The sequence below is a fragment of the Myotis myotis genome, unplaced genomic scaffold, assembly GCF_014108235.1.
Source record: "Myotis myotis isolate mMyoMyo1 unplaced genomic scaffold, mMyoMyo1.p scaffold_m19_p_6, whole genome shotgun sequence".
NCBI lineage: Eukaryota > Metazoa > Chordata > Mammalia > Chiroptera > Vespertilionidae > Myotis > Myotis myotis.
Genome location: NW_023416368.1, coordinates 81,917,131 through 81,935,774, shown reverse-complemented (window position 1 = coordinate 81,935,774; position 18,644 = coordinate 81,917,131). Strand labels below are relative to the sequence as shown.

Below are 18,644 nucleotides of genomic sequence, written 5' to 3'. Positions count from 1 at the left end.
GCGCCCATCGCCAGCTCTTGCCCTCATAGGAGGAAGGCAGGGCCCACAAACAGATGTGCTCCCCAACACCCAGCCCCCTTTCATGGACAGCTTGGTTCCCTGTCCTCCTGCTGAGGTGCATGGGAAAACCAGTGACTTGTTGAGAGCTTCTCCTGGAACTACTAGAAATTTAAAGATCCTCAGTGAGAAAAGATGGGCCATTGCATTTGAAATGCAAACTGGTGGTGTCCTGGGGCTGGGTGCCTACGGACTCAGAAAGCCATGTTCTCAGGAGTGTGTGCAGGGGTCCTCCCGTGTGCCGTGAGCCTGGCACCTTTGTCACCTTTTGAGTGCCTATCTGGGGAAAGACTCAGCTGGGTGTCATTGCTGCGAGGGCGCATTTCTTGTCCACTCCTTTTCCTTGGACTGAAAGGTTATTCTTGTCTTCTCTCCCCACTGTCCCACCCCACCCCCGTTTTGGGGTGAAGTCCGCCCAGTCGAGCCCATCCAACTCCAGCTCCAGCTCTGACTCCAGTTCAGATTCGGATTTTGAGCCATCTCAGAACCACAGTCAAGGTGGGTGATGACAAAGGAAAGACAGGATGTTTCTGTGGCTTACTACTGTGGGGAGAGCCTCTGACTCCACCTGGCTGGTGGGGTTCTAGGTTTGTTATCCAATCACAGGGACTTACAAGCAGTTTCACGTAACTTCTATGGGGACTCACTCCATGCCTGAGCTTCAGCTGCTGCCACTGCCAGAAAAACCCATTGGTGCCTTACCCCCAGGGAGGGGGTGATGAGGAGGGCCTAGAGTGAAGGGGAAGGTGGAGACGATGGGGGAGGCTGGGGTGAGGGAAGTGAGGGATGGAGGGCAGGGCAAGAGCTGTGGGCCTGAGCTGAACACCCTGGGCGCATTTCTTCAATATACTACTGCTTACCCAGACTGGGCTCCCAGATATCCACATTCGTAGGTTGTAGAACTTCAGGAAGTGTATAAAAAGAAAAGCAGCAGAAACAGTTCACCTGACTGCTAGCCAGGTGTGGGATATGTCACTCCTGGTGACCTACTCCTGAGCCTCAGGACACACTGTCTGTATGATGAGGGCTTGGCGATGTGTTGATGAGGTGCTGGTGCCTGCGGGCCAGTGGAGAGCAGCCCCTTTCTGATTTGGGCCCTATCCATAGCCAGACTCCCTCCTCGCCAGCTCTCCCAGAGGGAGGCAGGCATCAGTTCCTTTGCCAGCCCTCCCACCCTGTCCCATTAGAGGACGGCTCCTGGATCAGGGCAGGAATGCTCTGCTCCTGCAGTGGGTCTGGCTGGCACTCAGCAGTCTGCATTTCTGCCCTTTCCCTGCAGGACCCCTGCGAATGGAGAGGCTTTTGTAGGGGGAGAGGGCATAAAACCCACTTGGCTGTCCCAGATCAGGGAGGGCCTTCCTCAGGTGCCTGGACACTCCCAGCCTGCAGGACGCAGGTGTGAGAGGGGGCATGAAATCCGCCAGCCCTGCCGACCCTGCTACTCACCCGCAAATCGGAAGCAATTCTTCTGGTGGATTGGGCCGGCAGTCTCCTCCCCACACAGCCTGGAGTCCTTTTTCTTGGGTTGCAGAAAGCTGGAGGAGGAGAGTGTATTGGGAGAGAGGCGGGTATTTCTGACCTGGAATGTAGATATGCAGTCCCTGAGGGGGCCTGGGGGATGGGTGCAGGAAGTGAACACTCTCTCCAACCGTTCTTATCTATGGGGAAGGGAGGGGGAATCTGCTGAAGTGGGATCATGTGACCAAGGTAATTGAGGGCTTTGTGTCCCTCTGTTGCCTTGGTAACAGGAATATAAACCAAAGATGCCTCTGTAGGGGACTGGAACGGGTGCTCTGGAGAAAGGGGAGGACGGTGGGCTGGGAACAGCGGAGGGGGTTGTTGAGGCACTGGGCAGGCCTGAGTAGGGGCACAGGCTGGTGAGGCATCCTGTGGCCCCAGGCTCTGGCTGCCTTGCCCTCCCGGCAAGGCTGGCTGGTCCCGACTCCAGGCAGAGGCTCTGATCTCAGCACTGGGAGCAGAAGAAGGGTGCTCTTTGGCTTTGGCAATGGAAGGGCCTTGTGATTCTGCCTCAGGCCAGGGTCCAGAGGCCTGCGAGCAGGGCCAGGAAGGTAGGGGTATGGGGAAGCCAGAGAGTCCTTTAGGTAGAGGGTAGCCTTGGGGACAGTCTTTGGAGATGAGTGGTAGGCCCCACATGGCCAGAGGGGCTTCTACGTGGATTTGTGTGGGTGCTTTTTTGGGGATTGTGGTATCAATAAGCTCATGTGGCCCTGGAAGTGAGGGGACCCTGCAGGGACCCAGGCAGAGTCCTAAACCCCTCCTTCTTTATCTCTCCTCCCTTCCTTGCCACCCTCCCCAGGACCCCTGCGCTCCATGGTGGAGGACCTGCAATCTGAGGAGTCCGACGAAGATGACTCTTCATCAGGCGAGGAGGCTGCCGGCAAGACAAATGCAGGGAGGGATTCCAGGTGCCCGGGCCAGTGGGGGTTGGGGGGTAGGTGGGGGACCCTGGCAGCTCTACTGGGCTTGTGGGGCCTTGAGGAGGTGAGGCTAGGACAGAAGTATTCCTGGGGCGCAAGCAGAGGAAGCATCAGAGCCTGCTGGACAGCGCTCTGCCTGGGGCTCACACAGTCTCTCCTGTTATCTGAAGTGGAGGGGTCTTCCTTCCTCCTGTCATAGAAAGGTGTGGGCTACCTGGCAGGAAGGGGTGGGATGTTGAGGGGGAGAAGTTCAGGCACCATTTGAGAAGCGGGGAAAGGCTGTGCCCAGTAGCCCTAGGGCCAGCCCTGCTCTGAAGCAGGAGTTGGGGTTGGGGTGGGGGGTGGGCTGGTTCCTCTCTTCTCGGGTCTTGAGATCTTTTCCCCTTCCCTACGTGTGTGGCATAGGTGAGGACAGACTCTGGGAAATGTCCTGTGGACACCCCCAGACCCTTAGAGCGCGCCCTTTGAGGATGGCTATGCATTCTCAGCCTCTTGCTGAGAGCAAATGCCAACCTGATTCCAGGCCCAAGGAAGGGGCAGACACAGGGGTCAAGGAGCCCAGTCGGGCCCAGATTCAGCACCTCCTCCAGGACTCAGCAACTCATTAAGCCAGGCCAGTCACCCGGTCTACACCCACCAACACAGGGACGCCTAACAGGTGATTGCAGGCAGTCTGTGTCAGTCTAGCTGATTAAGCCCATCATCCTGAGAGTGTGGCTGTGGAGGCTTTGTGGCGACTTAGCTGGGGAGGGGCCCAAGGAGACTGCCTGTCTCCCAGGACAGGATTAACGGCCACAGCTCCTGCCTCTTTGGTGCTGACAGCATTCGGTGTGGACTCCTGCTGGACACCAGGTGCAGTGGTGCAGGGACCAACTGTGTGGAGGCACGTTGAGTGTCCTTTTGCAGGACAGACATGGAAAGCCTGGGTGAGGCTTCCCTGGATGCCGAGGGAGCCGGACATCTGTTTTCAGGGAAGGGGCCACACAGACCTTGCATTGGCGCTGCAGCTGGTTGGGAGGAGCTAGCCAAGTCCCATTCCATCCTGTTCTGCTCTCTGGGGAGGCCCACAGTCTGCATGGCCTCCAGCTGCCCCTGGTGGACCTGGGAAGAGGCGGACGCGAGGGGGTGTGCAGAGCAGTGGGGCCAAGCCTGGGTCTGGCTGATGTGGTAGTGTCACCTGGGCATCAAGGAGTCACCACCTGCCTTCCCCACTGGAGTGACTCAACTGGGAAGTGGGGGAGAGAGAGGTCTGGGTCCCAGGAGAGCAGAGGCCCCGAGGCCTGCTGCTGACAGTGGAAGAAGTGTACCCGAGTAAATGGACAGCCTTGACCTTGGGAGGAATAGGACAGGAGCCCCTGAAGCCCAGGCTCCGCGCTGCGTCCCTGGCACTGCTTTCACAGTGAGGTGTCTTAGGCAGAAGGGGGCAGGCAGGCTTCCGGTGCTGCAGATGTGGAGGAGCAGTTGTCGGGCTCCTCTGTGCTGGATCAAGCCCACAATGTCTGTGAGGGACTGGGATCCCAGTGGGGGCCTCTCCCCAGGGAGGCCCCCAGAGGAGCAGGCCATTCCCAGCTAGGGGGCGGGGCTGGAGAGGAATTTGCTACCTCTACAGCCCCTCACTGTGCTGTGAGAAATTCTGGAAAAAGCTGCAAGGACTGAACCAACCTGTGCTATCTAGACTGAGACCATGAGAGAGCATTATGACTCTAAAGAGAGGCTTTCCAGTTCCAGCCAGCCTGGGCGTTTGCACTTTTATTAACCACACCCTTGCCTCCTAAGATAGTGGTGACCATGTGTCGCTGTGCGTCCGCTCCTCCCCTGTGCACTCCTCCCGGGACCTCACTTTACAGGTGCGGAAATGGAGGCGGAGGTTGAGGACTCGCCCAGAGCCCTGCCTCCCAGGAGGTTTGAGGTTGAGCCACCTCCAGACACATTGTGTTCAGGGCTCCAAGGGCTCCACCCAGATGGGAACACCTCGATGTCACTGAGGAAGGCTGGCATCCAAAGTGCTCAGGCTAAGGTGGAAACTGTGTTCCCTTCAGTGCATGTGCAGGCTGCCCCCTGGCCGCAGGAGTAGCAGGAGGACATGTGAAGGAGCAGAACCCAGCACCATGCCCCATCCTTCCAGCTGCAGGGTGTCCCATCTGGTGTGCTGGCCCTGGGAGACCTGCATCATGGGGACGTGTCTCTTAGCGTGCACACCTGTGGCTCAGGGTTTTTTGCCCTTTGAAGGTGGCTTCGGCACATTCTTTTTTAAGTCTGTAATGGCTGCCTAGAGACAAGTGAGGTTTAGGGGCAGCCCTCTTTGCCCACAGGGAGGGGTGTCCCATTGTCAGGTGAGTCTGAGTCAGGCATAGGTCTTGCAGCAGCAGGGTGGCGGAGGCCTGACAGAGCATCGTGTTCCTTGTTCAGGTTGAGCTTCAGTGATAGCGACAGTGACAACAGTGCTGACTCCTGCCTCCCCAGCCGAGAGCCCCCTGCCCCCAAGAAGCCACCCCCACCCAACAGCAAGGTGAGTCCAGAGGGCATTGGTGGGCAGGTTGCCATCATGTTCTAGAGGCAGGGCTGAGGGCCGGGCCATTATTGGTCCTGGGCCTGGGGTTGTCCACGGGTCCCAGGCAGAGAGAGGCTCTGCTCCCCATGATGGGCTTCCCTTAGAGTTGGAGGCCAGAGGAAGGAGGGCAGGTGGGCCTGGGGAGGTGGGAGAGCCTTTGGAGGCTGCGGAAGAGGCATGGGGAAGAGCTGAGAGCACAGACCTGGGTTTGTCCTGCAGGCGTCAGGCCGGAGGAGCCCCGAATCCTGCAGCAAGTCTGAGAAGATCCTCAAGAGGGGCACCTATGACAAGGTGGAGGGCTCGGGTGGGGTGGGGGTTACCCCGGGGCTCCACAACTGGATGGGTCAGCCCAGGTGTGCTGAGGTGCTGGCCTCAGCAGCATCAGACCAACTTCTGTCCTGGGTCCCCAGCTGTGATGGGCTTCCTCAGGGCTGGGCAGTTGGAAGGGCTGAGACCACCTGCTGAGTGCCTGTCTGCCACCCCCAGGCCTACACAGATGAACTGGTGGAGCTGCACCGGAGGCTGATGGCCCTGCGGGAGCGCAACGTGCTGCAGCAGGTACTAGGACGGAGCCCGCCCTGCCCTCGGTTCTGCTGAGGACACAGGTTATCACACATGAGTCCCTGGGACAGGGGGTGCCTGTAAGGCCTGCAGGCTGCTAGAACCCCTGGCTGCATCCCCAAGGAGCCTCCTTCTTCTCCTCCTCCTCTTCCTCCTCTTCCTTGGGGGTCTGCTGGAGGGTGGGGGTCATCCCAGCCCAACCTCCTATCTCCTGAAGCCACCTTGCCATCTCCTTCCAGATTGTGAACCTCATCGAGGAGACTGGCCACTTCAATGTCACCAACACCACCTTTGACTTTGACCTCTTCTCCCTGGATGAGACCACCGTGCGTAAGCTGCAGAGCTACCTGGAGGCCGTGGCCACATGACCCTGGGCCAGATGCCGGGCCCCTATCATCGGGGTCCCGGGAGGCCACATCCGGACCCCGCCTGCCTTTCTCTCTCTCGACTCACTCGCCCGCAGCACTGCCTTAGTGACCGCCCTGTCCTCGGCCCTCATGGCCAGCTGCACTTTCCTCGTTGGCTCCCGGCCTGCCCTCCCCACCAGCTCACCGGGAGCCCTGGGGCCGAGGGGGCCCGGCGGGCGCTGCTGCTGCTCCCTGATATTCAGGGGCCATCACCTGGGTTCCCCTTGTGTTGAAGGCAGCACTGGGCCTCATTCCTGTATAGGGGAAGAAATGTGCCCGGCGGTGGGAGCCCTGCTCCATGGTGGGATGTGGGGCCTGGGTGTCACTGGCCAGGCCTCTCCAAACGGTTCAGACACACCGCACCCCAGGACCTCAGAGGATCCAGCTGCTCCAGGCCAGGCCTTGGCTCGTCCTCCATGTGAGCCGGATGCAGCCCCGCTCGTGGCTCTCACTGTGCTGGGGCTCCATGCTGTATATTGTCTCTCTGTTATGTATGTATGTGTGCACTGTAGGTACCAGAGCGGTTTCCGGGTGTGCATTTCTGTGGCAGCAGTGCACGTGGGGGGTGGGGGTAAGGTGGGACTTTAGGTTAAGATGTCTCCACTGGTCTTGTCATTGGACTAGAGGCCGAGCCGGAGTGCCCACTGGCTTTCTCCAAGCGCAGGGAGGATCCCCCTCAGTGGTACCAGGGCGCCTCGTCCTCCTCCTGGGACTCAAAAGGCACAGTCCGGGCCTGTGAACACTACGATGGAGCAGTAGGTCCTCAGGCGCCTAGTCAGACTGACAGCCGTCTCCAGGAGCAGACCTCCCAGCTCCAGCAGCTGCAGGCCACCACTTGTAATGGTGCCCCGGGCCTCGGCCTCTCCTTTCTTCCATAGGATCCTCTTCCTCCTCTCTGTTATCGAGTCTTCAAACTTTGAAAAAAATGAGCTTTTGCCAAATAAGACGATAGTTTGTGGAGTATTTTCAAGGAGCGTGAGGACTCAGAGCCAGCTCCTCTTGCCTGGGCCCCGCCGGTGGCAGGCCCTCCCGGGCACTCCTGTCTCTCTCCGTTTGGGCTTAGCCCTCCGACACCTGCCGTTCACACTCGTCCAGAGTCCCGAGACTCAATTCCTCGAAGGCCTGAGATTCTCCAAGGTCCAGGCCGGTTCCTCCTCCCTCTGGCCCACCTTCCAGGGTCAGAATGCCCTTATGGAGTCAGCCCACCTTGGGTGGGGCTCCTGATAGCCTGTTTGCTCAGCCTCTATTCTCCCAGACCTTGACTCAAGGCTCCTCCAGTTCCCCCCAACTTTTGCCCTAAACAACATGTGGGGAAAAGGACTGGGGGTCCAGAGATGGGCTCACCTCTCTCCAGCCCACTGTCAGCCCCTCTCCCCGGTTCCCGAGTTCTGATGTGGGTGACCCTTCCCTGTGACCCCTGATTCTCATGTCTGTGCTCCGATTCCGTCTGTCAGGCAGACCTTGAACACTCCCGGGTGATCCCCACCTCCAAGGCTTCCATGAATTCCAGCCTTCCTGGTGAGGTCCCCAGAACGCTCGGGGGAAGCCCGAGAACTTTACAGGAAACCATCGTGACTCCTCGCTGTTCACTCAGATTCTCTCCTGACCCCACTGCCTTGAGGCATTGAGAAGAGGTCAGGCCTGCGTGGCAGGCCCCGTGCTGTCACCATCCCCTTCTCCTGCCAGGCCAGCAATACTCCAACGTGGGCGCCATTCTTCTCTGGAAACTCCAAGACATTGGACGGAGGAACTGGCTGACGTGGGCTGCTCGAAAGGCAGCAGCTCCCTGGCCCTCTGTGCAGAGGCTGCCAGGGGTCACAGGCAGGAGCCTCAGCTCAAGGGCACTAGTCTTTCTGAGGATCTGCTGGAAAGGGCTGCAGGCTTCACACGGCTGCCAAGGCCGCCCTCTGCTTTGGAGCCCGGCTCTCTGGCGCACCCTCAGTGTCAGCAGCATCTGGCCCTTTCTGCTGTTTCCAGGGCCTTCGGAAGCACCGACCCATTTCTCAGTTACCTCCTCTGGCCAGAAGGCCTCCAGTGCTGTCCTCTGGAGCTGCTCTGGGCCCAGTGCTGGCCCGTGACCACCTGATGGACATGCCAGGTAGCCAGGGCTCTGACCATAGCATTCCCAGCTGCTCCCCTACTTACCCCCCAGCTGCCTGGCAGCTGGGCCCACAAGGGCTCTGGGGACGCTTCCATAGGAAGGGGCAGGCACTTTGTGATTGCCGCGTGTTTAGTGTTAAGCCCCCTGCCCCCAGTGCAAATCTGTGTTTTGCTGTCTCCTGAACAAAATGTAAACCAACACCTGAAAGCAAAAGGTATCGAATACCTTTCTTACCCGTCAGGGTTTTTACCAAGATTGTGTCTCACTAGGAACTAGGACACTTATCAGCCTGAGACCAACTCCTGGATAAAAGGAATAAGGAGAATTGTGTTTGTAATAAGTTACAGGATTGTTTCTGTCCTGGATTTTAAACTTTTTTGTTAAATTGTGAAATTATGGAGGAATTTTATAGGAAAAACAAAGTGAAATAAAGTCAGATGGGAAAGCAGACCTATGAGTCTGTTTGGTTCCTCCTGTTTTGGAGTTGGTGGGTGGGGGAGACACCAAATACCGTGGGGCCGTTTGTCCCCTCTTCTTGTTCTAGAGCCAGGAAGAGCTGAGAGGGTTGGGGCCAAGCCTGGGAGGCAGCAGGAGGGAGCAGGCGAGGATGAGCAGGTTGGCCTCCTGGAGGACTAGAGATAGTGCCACCAGAAATCCAGGAGGGACAAGATGGCAGAGAACTTGGTCTTGGGTCTTGCTGTTGATGTTGTGTTCTTTCCTTGGATGCTGGCAGCAAGGTTTGGGTTTAAAAAAGCAAGCCTGACTCCAGAAGATGGATGGATGGATGGGAATATGGAAGGGTGGGTGGATGGCTAGGTGGATGATAGAAAGCTAGACAGAGGGGAAATGTGGGCAAAGACACCCTTTGCTGGATGCTGGGCTGCCACCTGCTAGTGTGTGTATGGTGTGTTTTGCCCGGCTCGGTCCCGTTGGGGCATGCAGGAGGCCGCCATGGTCACTGGGTCTCATCGTAAATGATGTCAGACTGCTAGTGGATGGGCTCGAGCTGCTGGCAGAAGTGATGGCGCCACTAGTCATTTGTCCCGAGGCTCTCCTGTGTCTGCGTTGATCTGGCATGTTGTTTAGGGATGAGGGGTCAGGTAGCTCCTGGCCCACCCACCAGCAACCTCAAGCCCAGCCCCCTGGACCAGGAGTTCACCCTCATCAATCATGTCACTCTCACCTTGCCGCTGGGGGCCCAGGAGCCCCATCTCCAGGGTTCAGAGGAGAAAACAAGGCTCATCTGTGAGAGACTAGAGGCCAGGTGGCCAGACTCGGGCCCATCCGCCGGCCCCTGCCACAGGCTTGCCCCCACCGCCGGCAGCTGCACCGAGTGGCCAGTTGCCTCTCTTCTCCCAGCCTCCATTTCCCCGGGACAACAGCCCCCATCTCAGATTGCCATGAGGCTCACAGACAGCCCTGAGGTGCCTTCCGCATGAGCAGGGCACACGGGGACGGCATCCTGGCCCACCCGCACGACGTGGTGAACACGGGTTACTTCTTCACCCGCTGCTCAGCGGGGTTCGGATTGTGCCTGGAAATCTTCGTCACCCTGGCTCTTGAGGCGCGGCGCAGAGGGTACTGTCCCAGGGCAGCACCCTTTGCAGGGGCTCCCGAAGCCCCTCGCAGCCCAGAGATACCAGAAATGAGCCACAGCAGACAAAGGCACCCCCTCCTCCAAGCTGGACGTCAGCCCTGCCTCTTCCTCGTGGTGAGCACAACCGGGACCACTGTCCACGCAGCCCTGCCAGGTCGGCCAGAGGCAGAGGCGCTCCGGCCCTGTCCTCAGCCCTGACATTGCCCAGACAGCGAGGAGTTTGTCAGTGTTCAGGAAGCCGGCCTCCGTGTGCATCCAGCCCTGGAGATCAGCCTTCTCCTGGGTGCCCACGAAGATGTTCCAGCTCCAAGTGTGGGTGCCAGGGAGAGATACCCACAGCTGGGGGCAGTGGGCAAGGAGGGGCCCGGCCAGATGCAGAGCCCTCTTCTCCCATCCACACAACTGCAGATCCTAGGCCTTCTTAGTCTATTGGCTCCTAGAGTCCCTCCGATCCAAAGAAGGGGGCAGACAGGAAAGGAAACAGGTCATGGACTCCCAGGGACAGGGAGCCTGGCCAACCCCAACTCAGAGCCAGGCTCTCGGGGTACATGGATGCACCACACCCAGCCCCTGGCCACCCGGAGATCACAGATGAGCACATGGGGACAAGGCAAGCCATGGATACACTTGACACCTTTGGGGCAGAACTGGTGGTTGAAGGCGACTGGGCAGAGTAGTGAGAACAGTTAATTCAACACAGGTGAGAACGAGGGGTCTACCACTCTGCTTATCTCCATGGAACGGGAGCTTCCTAGCAAGGTACCTGGACAGCAATCTGCACCTGGCTTCCCCCCCTCCCCGAGGGTGGAGACTCCGGATAGGGCCTCAGAGCTGGTCCCGCCAACACCCAGGATACACCCCCTGCATGGACTGAATTGTGTCTCGCCAAACTCCCATGTGAAGCCCTAATCCCCAGTGAGATGGCATTTGGAGGTGATTCGGTTTAGATGAAATTCTGAGGATGGGGTCCTTACAATGGGCTAGGTGCCCTTTAAGGAGACACAGAGAGTGGGACGACACAGGGAGGACGCGTGGCTGCTCCCCATCAGGAAGAGGGCCCCATGGGGAACTGGACAGGCGGCAGGCACCTTGATCCCAGACCTCCAGCCCCCAGAACTGTGAGACACACACTTCTGTGGCTTACGCCCCCCCAGTCTGGTATTTTGTGTCCAGCCCACGCTAAGAACTACTTCTGAGGGCAGGGACCAGGCTGGTCTTGCTGCCCAGCCCCTAGCACAGCACAAGCTCCACATTCCCACTCAGATGCGCCCTGAAGGAATGAACAAATGGCCTAAGGCAGCCGTGGGCAAACTACGGCCCGGATCCGGCCCATTTGAAATGAATAAAACGAAAAAAAAAAAAAGACCGTACCCTTTTATGTAATGATGTTTACTTTGAATTTATATTAGTTCACACAAACACTCCATCCATGCTTTTGTTCCGGCCCTCCGGTCCAGTTTAAGAACCCATTGTGGCCCTCGAGTCAAAAAGTTTGCTCACCCCTGGCCTAAGGGATGGATGGGACACTGAGTGGCTTCTTATGTGGATGGTTTCCCACTTGCTAACCCCACTGGCCTGGAGCTGTGTGGTCTTGTGTGGACCGATCTGGGAGCAGAGAGCGCTGTTTGGCTGCTTAGCCCCTAGGCCCCACGCAGGAGGGATGTCTGACCTGGGTTCTCGGCTGTAACCCCAGCACCCGGGACCTGCCAGCGGGCGGTGACCACTCAGCACGCATCCCACGTAGAACGGGCTCCCTACAGAGCATCGCTGGTCTCAGGATGGAGACTGAGTGTCAGCACCCGCCAGGCACACTGGCCAGGTCACTGCTTCCTGCAGCCTGCCTGCCCCTTTCCCTCTGCCCGGCTGCATGGGGGTGGGGGTGGGGGGTTAAGGAGACCCCAAGGTGAGGAAGTGCTTTGTGATTGGCTCCTTGTCCTGTCTCTGCTGAAAGGTGCAATCTCCCCAAAGCTAACATGGCTCTAAGGGTGGTGACAGACGCTCCTTGACCAAACGCTGCTCAGGCTCCTCTGAGCTGCCTTCACTGGGGCTTCACTGGGCTAGAAGAACTGCAGGCTGTCAGCACAAACTACTTTATCCCCAGCCTGCGCGCGCATGTGTACACACACACACACACACACACACACACACACACACACACACGAGGCCTGAGCCAACATCAGCACAAGGCCACATTTCCAGGCTGATCCCACCCCTTAAGTTCCTGCCTGAGAAAGCTCAGTGCTGCCAGGAGAGTTTAGTATTTGTTCCAACCAAACAAAACCTGGGCTGGCCCGATGGGCCCCAGACCCCTCCTAGAGCAGCTGCTTTACAGTTTGCAGTGATAAGCACTTCCTCTGCCCTTTGAGATGCAAAGCTCAACCCTACCCCTACCCCCACCCCAGAACTGCCTCCTCAGGGCCTGAGAGGGCGGCTGTGGGTGCTGAGCTTCCCTCCTCCCAGGTCACGACAGGGCTCCTTGCTCTAACCGACACCACGGTCACAAACACCAGATGAGCGCTAGTTAATGAACCCAGAGGGCCTGGTTACCTTGACAAGCCACCCCCCTTCCGGTTTTTGTGAATTTCCACTTTCTCAACTGCTCAAATCCCACCCACTCTTCCCACTCCCTCATCCTCCCTGGGCAGTGCCCAGTCACCTCTGCCCAATGGGAAGTAAAGTTCAGCTCACTCCGGACCTCTCCCTGCTGCAACAGTGAATAAAACCTGCCAGGTCACGTTAACTAGTGTCAGGCTTTCTCTTTGCCCGTGGTCACACTTTGAGAGGAGAGCCCTTGGCATTCGGAGGATTGAGGCTCAGGGAGAAAGCCAGCGCATCGGAAGGACCATGACCTGTTCCAGGTCCCCCAACTCATCCGTTCCCCCAGCACAGGCTGAATCCTACAGGGAATGCACTTGGGAGCCCTGAACTGAATCAGTGGATGAGGAAGCCAGCTTCCAAGATGACCCCCAAAGATGCCCTTGCCCTCCCAGAATCCACATCCTTGTGGAGCCCTCTCCCACCCTAAAAGGGTTGACCCCATGACCTGTCAGGAGTGGTGGCAATGACAAAGTGCCACTTCAGGTCAGAGCATGATAGGATTGTCAGGTCCAGTGCAGGACGCCTGGTTAAAATTGGGTTACAAACCAAAAAAAATATTTTTTAGTGTAAGTATGTCCCAAATACTGCAAGGGATATAGTTATACTCATGTAAGAAATGAGCTGGGCCCCCCAACGCAGGGGTCCTGGTAGAACACAAAACACACTCGGAGCCAAAACCGGTTTGGCTCAGTGGATAGAGCGTCGGTCTGCGGAATGAAAGGTCCCAGGTTCGATTCTGGTCAAGGGCATGTACCTGGGTTGCAGGCACATCCCCAGTAGGAGATGTGCAGGAGGCAGCTGATCGATGTTTCTCTCTCATCGATGTTGCTAACTATCTCTCTCCCTTTCTCTCTGTAAAAAATCAATAAAATATATTTAAAAAAAAAATTGTGAGCTTTTTAAAAAAACAACAAAAAACACACACACACACACACTCGGAGCCCGGCAGCAAGGCAAACATCTTTGCTTCTACATCAGTGGTTCTCAACCTTCCCAATGCCGCGACCCTTTAATACAGTTCCTCATGTTGTGGTGACCCCCAATTTCATTGTTACAAATTGAACATAGAGCATAGCGATTAATCACAAAAACAATATGTAATTATATATGTGTTTTCCGATGGTCTTAGGTGACCCCTGTGAAAGGGTCGTTTGACCTCCAAAGGGGTCGCGACCCACAGGTTGAGAACCGCTGTTCTACATAGAAGGGTGCACACATGGCCTGGCTGCTCGGCTTCACAATCCCTGACACACGTGACCTGCCCCTCACTCTTGATTGGAGCTCAGGCTCACGGTCTTTCCTGATTGGCTAATTCAAAGGGAGAGGCTGGCCTTTGCCGTTTGAAGATGGCAGCCCCCCAGGGGAGCTGCAAGTCATGGGGCCCACATGGCGGCTGCCAAGTCCAAAATGGCGGCTGTCTAAACTGTTCTTTGTCAGAAAAGATGATTTGTTTATTCTCACACTAAGAACAAGGTCTTCTTTCTGAAGTTCAAACTTCACTGGGAGGCTCATATTTTTATTTGCTGAATCTGGCAACCCTAGTCCCAAAGGAGAGTGTGGCTTGCCCCTTGCGCTCTCTTGTTTTTCTCATTGGAGGGAAGCCGCTGCCATGTTGGGAGGACCCTCAAGCAGCCCTGTGGACAGGTCATGTAGCAAAGAACCAGAGCCTCCTGCTGCAGCAGCGAGGAACTGGGGCCTCCCCGGCACTCATGTGGGAGCCACCTGGGAAGCAGCGTCTCCGGCTCCAGTCGAGCCTTCGGATGAGACAGCTCCAGCTGACAGCTTCACTTCAACCTCGTGAGAAACCCGAGCCAGGACCCCGAGCGATGAAGCTGCTCCCAAATTCCCCATCTGCACAGACGGTGAGATGTTTTTTGTCCTAACTTGCTAAATGTGGGGGTTCGTTTTTACACACCAATGAAAGAGTTCTCGCCCGAGATCTCAGGGTGTCAAAAATAGCTGGCGATTAGTAAAAATAATGGCTGGCAAACTACAAACAAACCGGAAGAGCTCCAGGCCACCCCACAGATGGATTCCCTGGCTTCACTCATTTCCCTTTGGATGCACATGCCGAGGTGGGGAGCAGGGCGGGATGACAGCAGGCACTCAGGTTGGCCTGGCCGTCCCTCCGCCAGGACCCGCCTCAGCAGCCTGAAGTCCTGCTGGCGGGAGAGGGTATGGATGCCTGTGCTCTCAGGCAGCCGTGCAGCTCAAGGACGGGCCTGTGGAGGCTGAGGAAGGAAGCCAGGGTGGCCCTGGGGAGCCCCTGCCCGTGTTGAAGAGCTGTCGGCAGCAGTGCAGGCCAGGAATGTCCCGGCTTGGTTGAAAGCCAGCTTCTTGGCCAGGCTGAAGCACAGTGAGGGGCTAGCTCTGCCTTGAAAAGCAGACACAGGGGAACAGAGCGGGCCCTGGGGATGCCCCCCCTGGCCCTGGCAGGCTCCCTGCAGGCAGCCCTCTGACCTGGCCTCACCCAGGCACCCACCTCTTATTGGTCCTCAGCCCTAACCCCACGACCCACATGTTGATTGACAATCAGAACAGGGTGGAGGCAAGCTGGGTGGTCTTTTAAAAAAACGCACAAACAAATATATATATATATATATATATATATATATATATATATATATATATATATATATATATATTTCAAAGAGGAAAGGAAAGAGAAACATCGATGATGAGAGAGAATCATCGATTGGCTGCCTTCTGCACGCCCCCTACTGGGGATCCAGCCCACAACCAGGGCATGTGCCCTGACTGGGAATCGAACCGTGACCTCCTGGTTCATAGGTTGATGCTCAGCCACGCAGCCACTCAGGGCTGGGTGGTCTTTAAGTTGTCCGACAATCTCTCCCAGATCCTCAGGATGCCATAGAATGTGGGGGGGCTTCGCCTCCCACAGTGTGTTCATCAGGGAGCCTGTGCCACACAGCCTGGTGGGGCATCCCGCCAACCCCCTACGGCTGCCCTGGGCCCATCCCACCCTGGCCTCAGCCCACAACCGAACAGAGCTGCCCACCACCGGCCCCCACCTACCTAGGGCCCCAGCAGTCAGGGCCGCAGCCACGTCGGGAGTGATGCGGGTAGGCAGTCATGGGGCTGCCAGAGCTGCAAAGGGCAGTGAGCCGCCGCTGCTCCTCACAGAACTCCATGTGACGCCAGCCATTCCTGTGCTAGAGCCGGGTGCGATGTGGTTGGTGTGCTTGATGGCTGTGCCCACGTCCAGGCCATGCACGGCGAGGGGCACTCGCTGTGGGAGGAGTCCTTCTGCCGCAGGCGCTGTCAGGCTTTGTGGTCCAGGAGTGGTGGCCAGCGGGCAGGTGAGACCCCAGGTCCCTGAGAGGGAGGGCCAAGGGGGAGACACGGAGGCAGAGGTGTGGTGCTGATGGGGGCAGAGAAAGTGAGGGGCGAGTGGGATGGTGCTGAGATGAATAAAGTAAGAAATCATTTAAAAGCCTCTCTGATTCCTCAAAAAATTAAACATGCCCTAACCGGTTTGGCTCAGTGGATAGAGCGTTGGCCTGCGGAATCAGGGGTCCCAGGTTCGATTCCGGTCAGGGGCATGTACCTTGGTTGCGGGCACATCCCCAGTAGGAGATGTGCAGGAGGCGGCTGATCGATGTTTCTCTCTCATTGATGTTTCTAACTCTCTATCCCTCTCCCTTCCTCTCTGTAAAAAATCAATAAAATATATTAAAAAAAAAATTAAACATAAAATGACCATATGACCCAGCAATGCCACTTCTGATACATCCCCAAAGAGAACTTCAAGCGGGCACAGAGGGGATGTTTGCACGTCCACGCCCACAGCAGCATGACCCACACCAGCCAAAGAAGGCATCCGATGAACGCGGATGGACAATGGGCTCCGCAACTATCACATATCCGTACAATGGACTGTTGTCCGGCCTTCAAAAGGGACGTCTGACACGCGCTACCATGTGGATGAGCCTTGAAGACATCATGCTTGATGAAGTAAGCCCGTTTCAAAACAGAGAAACCTTCTTATGATCCCACTCGTACGGGGCATTCAAGTGGTCAGGTTCCTACGGACAGAAAGTAGGCTGACGGTGCCGGGAGGGCTGGTTTGAGGAGTTGTTGAATGTGTACAGGGCTTCAGTTTTTCAAAATGCACAACAATGTAATGTACTTAATGCCACAAAACTAGATATTTAAAAATGGTTTAAAAGGTAAATTAACGTAAAGTGGTAAATTTTGTGTTTACCACAATTAAAAATGTTTTTAAAAGCCTTTCAGAACTTAGTAGTTTCTTGTCATTTCTCAAGGAACAGCGATTAAGAGGATAATGAGGCCCCGTGGCATGGCTCAGCGGCTGAGTGTATGAACCAGAAGGTCACAGTTCGATTCCTGGTCTGGGCACACGCTCAGGGTTGCAGCTCAGTCCCCAGTGCTAGGTGTGCAGGCGGCAGCCAATCAGTGATTCTCTCTCATCGATGTTTCTGTCTCTCTCTTCTTTCCTCTCTCTCTAAAAAGCAATAAAAACATTAAAAAGAGAGCGAGAATAATGAGCCCAGGGTGAGAATCACTGAGAAAATACATACATTTCTCTACAGAGTTTGCACATTTTCGACAATCTAATCAGCGATTTGTCTTTCTTTGATGATAAATAAATATTGAAAAGGAAGTGAAAAATATATTTGCCAAAGATATGCTGATCTATGTAAAAAGCCTGTACATTTTGAGAATTAGCTTGACTGTGAAGTATCTGATGATATTAACATACAAAAATCAACAGTGTTCCCATATATCAACACTAACCACCTAGAAAAAGGGGAAAATCACATCCACAATGGAAACACAAATTAAATTCACCAAAAATTATAAAGGATAGTTATGGACCAAACTATTACGTTTGCTAAAGAAAAGACATGAATAAATTGAAAAAGGCATCATCTTAATGAATGGTCAGTCTCAATATTGTAAAAGTTATTTTTCACAAGATTAAGCAATGAAGATGCAATTTCAACAAAAATCCCAACAGGAGATTTTCTGGAATTTGGAGAAGTTAATTTTAAAGTTTACATAGAAAAAAATGCAAGATAAAAACATATTATAAAGCTAAAGTAATTAAAACACTATGAAGGACCTTGTAACCAGAATACATAAAGAACTTTTATACCTCAACAATAAAAAGACAAATAGTGCAAACATTCGCAAAGAATTTGAGTAGACATTTCTCCGAAGAAGATACGCATGTGGATGTATGTGTTATATCCAAATAATAATGGAATACTACTCAACTGTAAAAATGAATGAACTATTGATGTATGCGGATGAACTTAACCCTAAGCCAGCAATTCTCAACCCGTGGGTCACGACCCCTTTGGCGGTCGAACGACCCTTTCACAGGGGTCGCCTAAGACCATCCTGCATATCAGATATTTACATGACGATTCATAACAGTAGCCACATCACAGTTATGAAGTAGCAACGAAAATAATTTTATGGTTGGGTCACAACATGAGGAACTGTATTTAAAGGGCCAGAAGGTTGAGAACCACTGCCCTATGCGAAAGAAGCCAGACACAGAAGACTCTGTATTGTACATAGTTCAGTGAAGCAGAATGAATAAATGCCTGGGCTCAGCGGCAGGTGCACTACGGCTTGGAGGGCGAGGATCCCAACCCCATTCTAACAAGCAGAGGCTAGAAAGCTAAAAACTATTCCCCAGAATCCCACGGGGGAAGTTCCTGGATATGACTCATGTTCCACTGATCACGACTGATTGGGAAATGAGTCGTGTGAGGGGAAGAGCCAGGGTGGTCCCGGCAGAACGGCGTGGTTATGGAGCCAGCAACGACGGTGGCGTCAGCTCCCGGCTCCGGCCAGCAGTTTCCTGACTCAGCAGCTTCGTGGGCATCGGCAGTTTCCTGACCACAGTGTGGGGGGCGTGACCCCCCCGTCAGCTGCTATGGAGATGACAGAGCCTTCTCAACCCGTGAACGAGGGCTGTTCCTGCAGCGTGCTCTTCTAGCCCTGCCAGTGGTTTTCCCCCGGGATTTTTCTGAGCTACAACAGACAAACCATGAAATTCACCCACTGTGAGAGCACAGGACGACGAGTTTTAATAAATTCACACAGTTGTGAAACCATCACCACAATCTAATTTTAGGACACTTTCCATCATCCCGAAAATTCCCGGGTGCCTGTGTGAGGTCAATTCTCCTCCTACTCCCAGCCCCCGGCAACCACTGATCCGATTTGTCGCCATCGTTTTGCCTTCACTGGAACAGCACAACGTGTGGTCTTTTGTGTCTGAACTTGGGATAAGTTCATCTGTGCGTTTCAGTGGTTCATTCGTTTGTACAATTGA

The 18,644-nt window shown here is 55.2% G+C and overlaps 1 protein-coding gene across 13 annotated transcripts in view; it reads left to right on the top strand.

Moving 5' to 3' along the window:
* The window catches only part of MLLT1 (MLLT1 super elongation complex subunit), an 82,903-nt gene extending 74,338 nt beyond the window's left edge, over positions 1-8,565 (top strand). For 8 of the 13 annotated variants that reach the window (XM_036312725.1, XM_036312726.1, XM_036312720.1 and 5 more), the window contains 6 exons: positions 468-555; positions 2,375-2,483; positions 4,905-5,004; positions 5,266-5,337; positions 5,533-5,604; positions 5,847-8,565. In XM_036312725.1, the coding sequence (XP_036168618.1) occupies positions 468-555; positions 2,375-2,483; positions 4,905-5,004; positions 5,266-5,337; positions 5,533-5,604; positions 5,847-5,975 (570 nt within the window). In that variant the 3' untranslated portion in view covers positions 5,976-8,565. Of the gene's footprint in view, positions 1-467; positions 556-2,374; positions 2,484-4,904; positions 5,005-5,265; positions 5,338-5,532; positions 5,652-5,846 lie in introns of those variants that run through there. The other 5 variants (XM_036312719.1, XM_036312718.1, XM_036312723.1 and 2 more) reach the window with 5 other exon arrangements.
* The last annotated feature ends 10,079 nt before the right edge of the window (positions 8,566-18,644 follow it).